The 14,755-nt window shown below is 34.3% G+C and overlaps 1 protein-coding gene across 5 annotated transcripts in view; it reads right to left on the bottom strand.

Moving 5' to 3' along the window:
• LOC143229538 (lysosomal alpha-mannosidase-like) overlaps positions 1-14,755 on the bottom strand; it is a 48,440-nt gene that overhangs the window by 25,525 nt on the left and 8,160 nt on the right. For all 5 annotated transcript variants that reach the window (XM_076462022.1, XM_076462020.1, XM_076462019.1 and 2 more), the window contains 5 exons: positions 13,889-13,991; positions 12,334-12,483; positions 3,953-4,146; positions 1,703-1,808; positions 978-1,078 (listed from right to left, as the gene is read on the bottom strand). In XM_076462022.1, coding sequence (XP_076318137.1) covers positions 978-1,078; positions 1,703-1,808; positions 3,953-4,146; positions 12,334-12,483; positions 13,889-13,991 — 654 coding nt within the window. The remainder of the gene's footprint in view (positions 1-977; positions 1,079-1,702; positions 1,809-3,952; positions 4,147-12,333; positions 12,484-13,888; positions 13,992-14,755) is intronic.

Genomic DNA, 14,755 nt, shown 5'->3' with positions numbered 1-14,755 from the left:
TACAAGGATGATCAAATCACATCTTGAAGCAGATAATGTGTTCTATAATAGTTATATTAAACCATTTTCCCAGCAGTTGTTGGAGAGTTTATTTTAAAATAATAGATCATATTCTAAAATGATTGAATATAGTGTTATGTACTAGTTTGATCAAATCATATCTTGAAGTAAATAATACGTTCCCTTCGAGCTATATTAAATATGTTTTGCAAATAGTGGATAATTTACTATATACTAGTTAGATCCAATCACATCTTGAACCAAATAAATATTGTGTGCGATACTAGTTAGATCAAATAGCATTCAACCGATTGAATAGTGTGCTCTACACTAATTAGATGAAATCACATTTTAAACATAATGAATAGTGTGAACAATACTATTAGATCAAAACACATTTCAGCGATTGAATAGCATGTTCTATACTAGTTAAATCAAATCACATTTTCAATCGATTGAATGGTGTGTACTATAGAAGTTAGATCAAATCACATCTTGAAACAAATGAATAGTGTTTTCTATTCTAATTAAATGAAATATCTCCAGCCTAATGAATAGGATTTTCTATACTATGATAGTTAGATCAACTCACATCCAGCTGATTGCACAGTGTGTTTCATTCTATTCAATTCAAATTATACCCTCAATCAAATTAATAGTGTGTTTTATATTAGTTAGATCAAATTACATCAACTGGCTGAATAGTGTGTTATATTCTAATTAGATCAAATTACATCAACTGGCTGAATAGTGTGTTATATTCTAATTAGATCAAAATACATCTTAAAATGGCGTGATATTGTGTACTTATCATACCTTAAGCAAATAAGTAGTGTGATTTCACTCTTCAGAGTAAATCACGTCATGAATTATTGAATATTGTTATCTATACTAGTTAGATTAGATAACATACTGATATAACGTAATGTCGTATTCTATGATTTGCTTTACAAAAAAAAAAAAAAAAGTGATTTTACCGTGATTGGAGGATCTGCACATTTCACATCAAAGCAGAACCCTTTCGGGGGCCAATAGACATTGGGTAAAATTCCAGTAAATAAGTAGCTTCGGGCGCCCTCTAATCGATCAATAAATAAGCATAATTCAGTGTTAATTATGTAATCTGTTGCTGGTCTATATAATATTTCTCTGTTACACTATGATGCAAGAAAAAGAACAGTTAGTTATTTTTGAATAATAATTAATTTGTAAACATCGTATTATTATTATTACTGCACATTTTTTGTACAACTGCTACAGTTTCATTAGACATGCTTTTAATATAAACTGTTATTATAACCTGGTAAGAGATCTTAAAGTCCAGTTTTAGCCATCCTTAATGTAGGACTAGAGTTAGAACAATTTAGTAACACTATCCAACTTTTACGTCGCTACTCTTAATCAAATGATGAATTAAGCAGTAACCAAATTAGTGTAACAGGGATTCGAACCCACGACCCTAAACATGCTTGCCCTTTCAGCTGTATGGGCGTTATAATGTGACGGTCAATCCTATTATTCGTTGGTAAAAGAGTAGACTAAGAGTTGGCGGTGGGTGGTGATGACTAGCTGTCTTCCCTCTAGTCTTTCATTGCTAAATTAGGGACGACTGGCGCACACAACCTTTGTGTAGCTTTACGCAAAATTAAAAAACAAACAAGACTAAGGTTTTTGTGCCCAGCAACCTATAAATTAATCTCACCCAAACTCTGGCTAACTTTCCAGAGGAATTCCATTGTTTTAGCAGCTCTTCTTTTCTTGATATCTTGGTAATCAATTCTCCCGAGAAACAATCCATCAAAAAACATCTGCAATGTTGAACAAAGTGAAAACAGGTGATGTATTCCTCATTATAAAGCATCACGTAAAATAAAAAAAAAACATAAACTAAGAACATTGTGCGCTTTGGGATAAAAACAAGTCATATTTTTTAATGGGTTTCTTTATCTGTGGAATATAATTTCAAATGTAAAAATATTGCCAGTGTTATGAAAATACCTGTAACTTGACTGAATAGTAACAAGTCGTAAACGTTATTTAACAATGAGAAAATGTTTGCAGCACAAGTAAACAAAACAAAAAAATATTTTTAACGTAACAAGAGTATTCGTGTTACATAAAACAACAATGTGAAACGTATGTATGAACACTGTTGATAAAAAGACACTGAATTATTTTTTAACAGTCTAAGAATTGGTAATTTTGTGAAAAAGGTAAAAAACGTTAATTTTATAAACTGGCGAGGTGACAGTGGCATTCTTTAAGTATCTAAACATTTATCTTCTTTAAGATTTACAGCATTATTTAAACAGAGAGTAAAAATATCGTCGTTTATGTAATTAAAAACTGATATAAAAAGAATGTCCTTATATGTATCATAAAAGAAAGCGTATTCCTTACCTGTTACAAAATCAAAGCCTGGTTCTTTACCTGTTTCACGAGCAAAGATTTATTTCTTACCTCATTTATGAAAAAGACGATAAAAATGATGTGAGTGCAAAGTGTCTTGTGCTTTTTAAACTTTCTGGGCTTCGAAAAAGCCTTTGATGTGGTAAATCGGATGAAATTATTTTGCGTGTTCAAGAATGTTGACCTATACTCTAGAGACAGACAACTAACGTATGGATCAGATAGCGGCGATGAAAGTGTGATGTTAAGGACTAGAATCTGGAATATGGGAAGATAAAGAAGGGATGCCAAATATCTCTAATAATTTTATACACTTGTGCAGAAGTAATGACTATAGAAGAGCATAGAGATAATTAGAGAAAACATCGGAAGTCAGAGAACAGAGATAGAAATAAATCAAATATGCAAATAAAAACAAAGTTCTAGTAACGAGTTCTTAAGAGAGTTTGCAGAAACTTTTGATGGATTAATGCAGGGGTAAAAGAGTTTGAAAGCTTCACAAAACAAAAGAAATGAAATTATTATGAAGAAGCGAAGTTAAGCTGAACATCACTCTGACCAAACAACAACTGGAGAGAGTGAATCAGTTTTGGTATTCAATAAGTATCCTTACAAAGGATTGGAAATGCGCAAAGATTGTAATGGTTAAAACTGTGCTTAGTAAAAGAATGATGTGTTGACCACCAGAAGGATAAATGGACTACGACTTGGACTGGCATGTTGTGTGGAGCAGACGTATGGTCACCGTGTAAAAAATATATTAGAATATTAGAGAGTTTTTAGGTGTGTTTTGGCTGTAAATGAACAAATAAAACTGTAGAGAGAGAGAAAAATAACGGATGAGTAGATCCACTCTTCTTGAAAGGGAGAATCTGAAAATGGGAAATATATAGCAGGTATACCTTGTTCGAGAAGACTAGTTATTGAATGAGATCCTAGATGGAAATATGAGAGAGAAACCACTTAGAGCTTGAAATAGAAAGCACTGATAGACAAACTGAGAAAAGGGGGATTGAGCCAAAAGCCTGTCCTCCTGGGTAGATAGCTTAATAATAACCATGGAAATGCGTGTATACTTCACATCTGACAGAAGAGAACTTTAATTATTTATCTTTCTTATAAGAAAATCTAATTCACTTGTTGCACAACAAACCCTCAGTTCCTTACCTGTTATAGAAGAAATGGTTATTCTTTAGAAGCTCATATAAATGTAGTTGTTTCACAAAATAGCCTTACTTGTCCTTTAAGGAAATACTGACTTGATGATGTGTTCCAAACATAATTTACATGTTTAACATTAAGATATTATATTCTCATTCTTTACATAACAAAACTGATTTTTACTTTTTTCACAGGAAGCTGAGAACATTAATTACTTACCGTTTACGCAAGAGAACTCAAAGTTTTAGGTGTTATAAAAGTAAATCCTGATTCTTAACCAGATTCAGAATTCAACCTCAGTTTTTGGAAAGTGAGATAAATGAATCTTATTAATATGGATCCTCATTCTTAAATACTTTGTAAAATCCTTTTATTTTACTACCTGTGACAACAAAGAAGCGTGTTCCCTAGAATGCCCAAACGAGTCTATCTGCCATCCAACTTTAGGTAAAGCACATTGACCAAATGTATCATTTAGCCACCTCAAACCAAGAGTAATTTGGTCAATAATTCCTGAATAATGTGTTATAGCTTCGTCATTCATTGTCCAGCCTCCCCCTGCAAATTCCAACTGCCCTACAAAATAAAACAAAGAGAGGCCGTAATGTTTTGAATAAATCAAAATCCACCCATTGATTTTCGTGTCAAACTTTAAAAGAAATACCTGAACATTTGTTATTACTTTCCTGTTTCATAACACGATGCTGACAAAAATAAAACCTTCCTGTTTTCTTGTGTTTTTTTTTTTTTTTTTACACAGATGGAAATGAAACCAAACAAATTTCATCTTTTAATCGAGTCGGAAGAATCTTTAAAATTCATAAAGTACACAATAAACATGATTTGTTTTTAACATTAATTGTTTATATACATTTAATACGCAACAAGATAAAGCATATATAACACGTAATAAAAAGGTTTGTCTCAGAATTTTTAGGAACAATATGAAATACATGTTACATGTTCTAATAACGTTCATCTCGAGTTCCAAAAAAACCAAAAAAAACGTGATGATAAAACTCGTTTCACGACCTAGTAGCAACGAATAGATATTCTAAATAACATTTAATATTAAACATATAGTTAATCCATATATACACACTGCTGGCCAAAATCTTAAGTTTAATGAACATAAAAAAATGCATTTTGCGTTGTTAGACTGGACCACTTATTTGAATAGAGCTTCGAAAGATGAAAATAAAACTAAAAAAACGTTTTTAGCATTTAATAGGGATATTGTGAACACTATAAAATTAGCCCAAACACTAACTGGTCAAAAGTTTAAGACCATACTGAAAGTTGAAACGAAGCGTTAATCGGTAAACACGTAACAAAATTTAGTCATTTGTGCATTTGCGTTCAAGCATTAGCGTTTTCAACATTTCCCATTGACATCTCCTTGTTACATTGGGTAAAAACATGGCAAAGGCTAAAGAGTTGACAGAGTTTGAACGTGGCAAAATTGTCGAGCTGCAAAAGCAAGGTCTCTCTCAACGTGCCATCGCTGGTGAGATTGGGCGTAGTAAAACTGCTGTTGCAAATTTCTTAAAAGACCCTGAGGGATACGAAACGAGAATTACAAGTGGTCGACCTAAAAAAATTTCGCCGGCGTTGACCAGGAGCATTCGACGGGTTGTCCGGCAAGACACCAGCCAATCGTCGAACCAGATTAAGACCCTTACGGACGCAGAATGCAGCTCAAGAACAATAAGATGGCATCTACGAGAGAAAGGCTTTAAAAACAGTAAACGTCTTCAAAGGCCACGCCTCCTTTCACACCATGAAACAGCTCAGTTAAACTTTGCTGAGAAGCACCAAACATGGGACGTAGAAAAGTGGAAGAAGTTTTATTCTCTGATGAGAAAAAAATTAACCTGGATGGTCCAGATGGCTTCCAACGTTACTGGCACGATAAGGATATCACACCGGAGAGATTTTCTTCACGACACAGTGGAGAAGGTTCCATCATGATCTGGGGTGCTTTCTCCTTCCATGGAACAATGGAGCTTTAGGTTATACAGGGGCGTCAAACAGCAGCTGGCTACATTGGCATGTTGGAGAGAGTATCCTTATTGACTGAAGGCTTTCGCTTATGTGGAAATGACTGGATCTTTCAGCAGGACAAAGGACTTTTTCATGGCGTATAACGTGATTCTTTTGGACAATCCAGCATGTTCGCTCGAACTAAGGCCCATTGAAAATGTTTGGAGTGGATGGTAAAGGAAGTCTATAGAAATGGACGTCAATTCCAAACAGTGCATGATCTTCGTGAAGCCATCTTCACCACTTGGAATAACATTCTAGCCAGCCTTCTGCAAACGCTTATATTCGACCACGCTAAAGCGAATGTTTGAAGTTATTCGCAATGACGGCCGTGCAACTCACTACTGACACCTCTTGTTGGGCATTTCCTACCTTGTTTAGGACTTCTTTTTAGTATGATCTTAAACTTTTGACCAGCTAGTATTTAGGCTAATTTCATAGTGTTCACATTTTCCCTATTAAATGTTAAAAAAGTTTTTTATTTTTATTTTCCCTTTTCTTATTTTCATCTTTCGAAGCTCTACTCAAATAAGTGGTCAAGTCTAACAACGCAAAATGCATATTTTTCTTTATATTCATTGGCCTTAAGATTTTGGCCAGCAGTGTATATATATATTTATAAATACACTCACACTCAAGGAGAAATGCTCGTAATTCCATAGCTCAAAACAGCCTAGTAGGTGAAAATTAAATCAAAATATGTCTACAAGACTTACTCTACTTATTTTTATGTTAATGTCGGAGTATATATTTACTCAACTCTACTATACAAGAACTGGACGCAAGAACGATGGAGGAAGGTGTTATTCAGTGACGAGACTCATTTTTTCTCACAGGGTCACAAAAGTCTGCATGTTCGCAGATCTCCAGGTGAGAAATTTTGAGAATCTCAAATCAATCAGTTCGTAAAACATCCCTTGAAGAAGATATTTTGGGGCTTTTTCATCTACTATGGCGTCGGAGGCTTAATTATCGTAGAAGGTATGATGCGAGGACCACAGTACATCGAAGTTTTGCAGAAAAGAGTCGTTCCAGAATTGAAAAAGAGATTTCTAGAGAGATCTGACATTTTCCAGCAAGAACTGGCTCCGTGCCACACATCGAAACTTGTGAACAATTTTATGACTATAACGCGAATAAAGGTGCTGGACTGGCCTGGAAACTCGAGACTTAAATCTTATTGAAAAGGCCCGGCATGGCTAAGCGCGTTAAGGCGTGCGACTCGTAATCCGAGGGTCGCGGATTCGCATCCCCGTCACGTCAAACATGCTCGCCCTTTCAGCCGTGGGGGCGTTATAATGTGACGCTCAATCCCACTATTCGTTGGTAAAAGAGTAGCCCAAGAGTTGGCGGTGGGTGGTGATGACTAGCTGCCTTCCCTCTAGTCTTACACTGCAAAATTAGGGACGGCTAGCACAGATAGCCCTCGAGTAGCTTTGTGCGAAATTCAAAAACAAACAAACAAACCTATTGAAAATATTTGGGCGATTTTTAAAGAAAGACTTTGGGGAAAAGACTGTACTACGAAAGATAAGCTAATTGAGGCCATAATTGAGTTGTGGAACCGCGATCAAAAAATTAGTAAAGATTGCAGTTAACTCGTGGACTCGATGCCAAAGCGGATTAACGATCTTCTGAAAAATAAAGGCGGTCATATCATGTATTAATTTGCGAGTAATTTTTGGATTCTCAGAAATAAAACGCAAAAAACTGAAAAAAATCGTAATTTTTCGTCTTGTTTCAATAAATTTGCACAAGGGTGTACGTTTTTTTGCTACTTAAGTTCCAAGAAACGAATTGTGATCATTCTTGATAACGAGAAACCCACTTGAAATATAAATGTATCTCAAAATGGCTGGTATGGATATTAACACTTTTATTGATAAGGAGGAAACAACGTTTCGACCTAAAGATGACCAAGGAAGGTCGAAACGTTGTTCTCTGCTTATCAATAAAATCTTATATACAAGAAGCTAGGAATGATTCCTGAACTCCATGTAATTTTTAAATCATATATTTCAATTTAGTTTGTTGTTCTATTTTGTTTTGCGCAGTGTTTTGTGGTCTGATAACAGTTTATATTGGGAATATTATTAATTCAGTGATTCTAAAACCAAGTGTCTGTTTGTATAATTGAATTTTCTTCTGTAAAGGTTTATTGCAGTTATTAAGGGTTTGAGAGAAGCGCCCAGGTACTAAATAAACCTAGTTTATAAGCTGGTGTTTGTTATTATGTAGAAAAGATATTAACTTGTACCAGGGTTCCTACTTGAACATTAAATTTAAATCAAATATTTTTAGAAAGGAGTCGGAAACCGCCTGAGATCAGCCATAATTTCGAAAAACAACTTCGAACAGAATAAAAATTCATCTTTACCCTATTTTATATCAATGGAGTTTTCGGTGTGTATTGATATTTACACATAACCTCAAACTGTTGTTTCTATACATTTTCTTACTTTCTTGTCAACTTGGAATGCACCAATAAAATTAGCATCATGATTACAACTCGTAACAAACTCAACATCAGAAAACAAATTGAAGGTGAATTTTCAACAAAATTAATAATTGCCTTAGAAACTGTACTTTGTTTAGGTATAATTCCTGTGTGATTGCCATATTTTTAAACACTTTAGTTTTTGAGTAAAAAATGAAACAAAATACGCGGGTCCTCGAACTCAAGTTCCTCTCGGTCGTTTGGCTGTTTCCGTGATGTTTTACAAGTATGACGTAATAGTTGCCAAACACGCTTCGTTGCGCGCCGGCCATTGTGTTTCTTTCAGTGCTTGTGTTTTATGCAAATCTATCGGTGCTTTTTTCGAATTACATACTTTGTGAGACTATTTTTTGTCTTGATATTGCTACTTTATGTTTGTTTTATGATAACATGGTTTACTGCGTTGCTTATGGTTGTAAAAACGGTTCAGCATCGGGCAAAAGCTTCTTTTCGTTTCCATACAAGGAAAATGAGCCGGCAAGGTGGTGACAGTGGGCGCGGATATCAATAGGAAGAACTGGACTCCTTCACTCCATGCAAAGCTTTGTCAAGATCACTTTGAACGCTCATGTTTTGTGTCGGATTCCACTGTTTTGGATTCCGTGGGTTTCAAGCCAGGCAGGTTGAGACTTAAAAAACCATCAGCAGTAGACAGGATCGTCCCCACCATCTTTCCTTGTGTAGAGCTGAGGACATCTTAGCCTGCAGCACACAGGTTCCACTTCTCTGAAGCCATCTCTTGCCATCACGAAAAGAACAAACTTAAAGGTATGTGTGCAGTATAAAGCGATAAACAATAACTAGTATAATATAATAATTTAAAAAGTACAAGTTTTTGAAGAATGTAACTAGACATACACATTTCACATGATGAGCGTGCTTTGCATTTGTGGCACCTGAAAGTCAGTGAAACCTTTATTTTCTAGTCTAGACAAATCTATCCGAAATAGAGTATATTCCCAGTTTAAAAGCTGATAGATCATTCTGTAGATGTTTTTGTATCATTTTTACATATGGAAAAGTTTGAAGAAAACCATTTTTTAACATTTCAAGATAAATTGAAATAAGGCTATGTCTTGAACATGTTGAGGTAATCAAGTACATGTTATGTATTTAAAAAAAAAAAAACATTGTATGCTTGTAAACAATCAAATATAAACTCCATAACATATTTCCATAACTCATCATAATAAAATTAATCTTAACACAGTACTTTGACATTGTCATGTTAAATGTAAATCTCATAAACCTCATAAAGCATGTTGTTTTAATATATAATCTTATTTATTCAGTATCACTCACAATTCCGCTACTCTCGCTCGTGGAACTGTTCTCATCACTAGAACTTGTCAGATCTGTGTCAAAAGTAACTGTTCTAGGTTCGTTCAGAGTAGGTTCGAATTGATATGGCGCTACTCGACACTGTTCAGAATACAAAGTCAAAACAGACTCCGCCTCTGTTTCTCCGTATGCACTGGCCATGCTTATTTACATTCAACGCGCTGGCGTTGGCGGTTTGTTTGGCAACTATTACGTCACAGTACTTTTCCTAGCAGCAAACGTAAAAACTAAAACGTTCGGATTGCCGCTCGGAAAGGGCTCTTTCTGCACCAAATTCTATGTTTCATTTATTAGCACATATTTTTTATAAAAAATGTGAACCTGCAAACTTAATCAGTACGAGTAGTTCTTTTGACTGCAAAGTTTTCTTTTTTTCGTAAAATTCACCTTTAACATGAAACAAGTAACCTATCGACTTCAAAGTACTTGGCTAAAGCCAGTGATTTGGTTCATTGTAGGGATCAATAATAGAACTTCTTACATTGTTGTTTGTTACTAATAATAAAATATGCAAAAAAGTGGCTAAGTTTTTTTTTCATAGACTACCTGAGCATAACGGTACTTTATGCTACTTTATGAGTAGCTGTTACTTTATAAACTATATTTGGCTGACAGTAGTTACTTCATAAACTATTTTGGTCTAATAACAGTTACTTAAGTATTTCGGTTTAACTATGTTGGACTAATAACATTTATTACATTAAATACTACTGTGGTCTAACAACAGTTACCTTGTTAATGATATTAATCTAACAACAGTTACCTTATTAATGATATTGGTCTAACAATGGTCACTTTTAAACTATATTGAACAAACAATGATTATATTGTTTCAAAGCCATACTACTTTATATTTTAATACAATCATTCCGTAAAAACCGAATAACACGTAAAGTTTTAAACAGTTTCCTTACAATTAAACTAGACTAATGGTTTAAGAAACTTGTATAATAAGTTCCTGAAAATCGAATTTTAGTGCTATCTGAGATATTGGATTGCTCTTTCATGACGTAATTAATATGTATTTACTCATGATGATTACTCTAAAAAAATTGTTAATTATGAAACTTGATTGTTTCCCATCTAAATTAATTAGCGACAGCACCTTTAAACAACAAAGTAGCTGTTAATTCAGTGGTTCCAAACCCTTTTTATGCCCCGCACCCCTAAAAAATTTTAATATGTTCTCGCACACTTCACAGTAATTATTTATTTAAAAATAAAGGTGAAGGTGGCCAAAACAAATGTTCTCTCGCACCCCCTGGAACGCTATCTTGCACCCCTGGTCGGGAACCACTGTGTTAATGTAAAAATCGTGTGTGAGAGAGAGATTTCAAATACTTCTTTATCCTCCACTAAACTCCCTAAACTAGTGCACACAGTTTTGAATAAACTATTGCTTCGACTTTTAGTTAAATACGGACCGCATGTATTGGTCCTAAAATATTCATTCAAATAAAACCAACCCAGAAAACATTCATTAGTAATCTCTCTTGGTAATCATCCAACGAGTAGCTTTTTTGAGACCTGAATTTTTCTTTTAAATGGTATAAAAGATAAAGTTGTGCTACGTGTTAAAATCTTATCTTTCTTAAACATTCCTCTGAAACTTTCATCTGTAAAAAAGGTTGAATTAAAACGAGATTATACTCTCGATAACAGGGTTCAAAGATGTTGTGTTTTGTTACTTAATATATTTCAATATCACGTCTTTCTGGACGATCTCTTGGAAGACGAATATGTAAGAGGCATGGCATAGATTTTATCACGAAAAAATACTGCTACCTCAGAGTTAAGAACTTTTGTTTGGATGAAGTTAAAATCACAACAGCTAAAACAGGAACTGAGAAAGCGAACAATTTGCTTCTCGTGTACGTACCATTGCTAAGATAAACTGTTAACTAACCGAAGAGATACCACAGTAAGATATGTTGCTACGGTGATATTTGACCTCGGAATAATTGTAACTAAAATATGAGACATTATTCCATACGGAGTATAAAATAGCGGCTATTAAGTAATTTGTTAACCATTATTACGTATTTTTAATTGCATTAGGATACGAATGTTAAATGACAAGAGTATAGAATATATTTTTATCTCATACGCTATTAGAAGACTATTTTACATCATAATTCCCTAAGCAGTTTAAATCACTCGTGCTTTGTTAAAAGGTTTTACGCTGATAGCTCCGGTAAGTACATAATACAAACGGAATGTGACACACGATTAATGTTACAGCACTTCCAAAATCAGAAACATTTTATCATCCAATATTTCATTTTGACAGTCAAAATAGTTTATATTAAGTAACTTTATTTCGAACAACAATGAAATTAGAGCCTGTCGCATTCTCTTATGAATCTTTTTAATAAGCTCAATAGTAACACAGTGGTGTGTCTGTGGACTTACAACGCTAGAAACCAGGTTTTCACACAAGTGGTGGGAAGAGCAAAGATAGCCCATTGTGTAGCTTTCTACTAAATTACAAACAACCAACAAACAAATTTCATTTAAAGAGATTAAAATTACAATTTTTAATAATCAATTCTGGATCGTTATTAGAAGCAGCTTTCAAGCTAGAATGGTTTTTATTCACTTTTTTATATCTTTTATTACAACAGGTAATGTTCACTTTAACTGTATAAATCATTAGAACTCTTCACATTTAGTTCTATAACTTTCTAAAGCAATCTTTTTACTGGTATTCTTGTGAAAGTTTGATATAACTATGGGAAAATTGTGCAACGAAGATATTCCACGGCGAAGAAGTTATACGTGCTTTAAGACAAAAATGCTTAACTCTGAGCTTAGCACAATGAACCAGAAAGAAACGAAAAGTAAAAATACGACATTAGAAAATTCTCTAACTTTCAACTCACCTGAATTCACAAGTGATCTAACAATCTCTTGAAGCTCAGGAGTTTGGTGTTCCCACCATCGCCAGAAAAAGGCGGTTTCGACGTAGGTGAATCTTCTATTTGGGTTTTTCTGAAGACTCTCGACTACTGAGGAAATAATCCTCTTGACAGCTGTCAACGAACAAGTACAATAAGCTTTATTTTGGTTTATTCTTTGTTATAATATTCCTATTTGAATGCTTCAATGTTAATTCATTTGGCATGATTGTAGATAGACATATTTACAAACACACTTAAAATGTAATTGAAAAATTCTATTCAAGTTTGAGAATTATTTCTTAAATCAAATAATATTCAATTTATTCTCATGTCTATATCTATATTTGATGTTTGCTTGTTTTTAAATTTCGTGCAAAGCTACACGAGAGCTATTTGCGCTAGCCAGTCCCTAATTTAGCAGTGTAAGACTAGAGGAAAGTCAGCTAGTCATCACCACCAACAGCAGACTCTTAGGTTACTCTTTTACCAACAAATAGTGGGATTGACAATCATATTATAACGCCCTCACGGCTGAAAGCGCGAGCATGCTTGGTGCGACGGGAATTTGAACCCGCGACCCTCAGATTATGAGTCGAACGCCTTAACCTACCTGACCATGCCCGACCCTAAATAGAGTTAACAGTTTAGTAAGTATTTAACAAAAAAACAAAATGTTTGAAATCTTCAAACTGTAAACAATATATTAATAAAAACCTTCATAATATCTATTACTGGTGAGAAAGGAAATACAGTAGGTAACTGTTTTGATATTGGTGAATTCGAAATTTGTATGAAACCAACAGTCTCGGGGCCATCGTTCTCGCTTGCCGAGCACAAGCCCCTGGGCACGATTAAATTTTTATAAAGTTGTTAACAATTTTCTTTGGATTAATATTTTTACATGAATTGGAATATTTCACCATTAATCCTTTTGGTAGGAACGTAAGTAATTAAACAGTGGAGTGACTTCTTTTTGGAGGCCTGACATGGCCATGTGATTAAGGCGCTCGACTCTTAATCTGAGTGTCGCGGGTTCGAATTCCCATTGCACCAAACATGCGCGCCCTTTCAGCCGTAGGGGTGTTGTAATATGACGGTCAATTCTAGTAAAAGAGAAGCCCAAGAGTTGGCAGTGGGTGGAGTAGATTAGCTGCCTTTTCTCTAGTCTTATACTGCTAAATTACGGACGGCTAGCGCAGATAGCCTTTGTATAGTTTTGCGCAAAATAAAAAAAAACAGGCTTTTTTTTGTGAAATTTTTAGTCGCAACTTATCAATTGTATTTCCCTCCAAAAACGAACCTTCCCTATTCTACAATACTATATTTCTGGTAACAATAAACTGTTAATAAAAAAAATGGCCAATATGAGCCACTTGCCCTTCCAAGCCCCGCACGTGATTGTTTTGTTTCGTTAACAGTGTTTTATTGCAGCCTGTTATCAAATTTATCACCGATATTCACAATTATTTAAGTATTATAATAAATATATCCATACTAGTGAGGAACAGGAATGTATTATGCATTCCAAGCCACTTACACAACCGATAGTATTGATCAATAGTCTGAAGCCATCCTACGTCGTTGTGTGTGTGGCACACCACATGCACATTTATATGACCTGGCTTTTCTTCTGGACAAGACTACAGAAATAGGGAGAGAAAAACACACTTGAAGCATCAAACCGACCAGTCATTGTTTTACCCTTTCTTATTAATAAAAATTTAAATGATAAAATAAGTAAACACATAAACTAAACAAGCATTAAACGATCAGAAAATACACAAAAACGCTGTCATATTTTACATCTCATTTGAAACTAAATCTCACACAATTCGTTCAATGATACTATTGTAACATAAATTGGGAAATTATTAATTATTTTAAAGAAGTTAGGAAATTTTATGGTCTAAATAAAACATAGTGAGGAATTTTGAGTTGTTTTACTGTTGCAATAAATCTAAACATTTTACTTGAAATGGTATGTATATAAATATGACAAATATCCCAATTACAGCACACATACAGCTTGGTATTAGCGCCACTATATCTGTTTCAGTCTTTACTCTTTACTTTCTAAAGATCGCCTTGAAGGTAGAATTCACGGTAAATGATTCATGATGCGATTCACATCATGTTACGGTTAAGGCTTAGGTACATATTGGAAAAAATGTGATGCTAAAGCTGATAGAATTATTGCCTAACAGTAACCAGCTTAGGTTGAATAAAAGTGCGCTATTGTGGGGTTTACATAACCTGAATGGGTGGTAAAATATTCAAGGAAAAGATATACAACTCAGAGAAATCAGAGGACTTAGTGAAGTGAGTTTTGTTCCATTACGTTGCATCCATGAGTTATTAGAGACTATGACAGATTAGTCCATGGCTTCACTGGAGTACCGATAAA

Source organism: Tachypleus tridentatus, chromosome 10 (genome assembly GCF_004210375.1).
Source record: "Tachypleus tridentatus isolate NWPU-2018 chromosome 10, ASM421037v1, whole genome shotgun sequence".
NCBI classification, from domain to species: Eukaryota; Metazoa; Arthropoda; class Merostomata; order Xiphosura; family Limulidae; genus Tachypleus; species Tachypleus tridentatus.
Note: the sequence above shows the minus strand (reverse complement) of the source record. Positions and strands in the feature narration are given on the sequence as shown.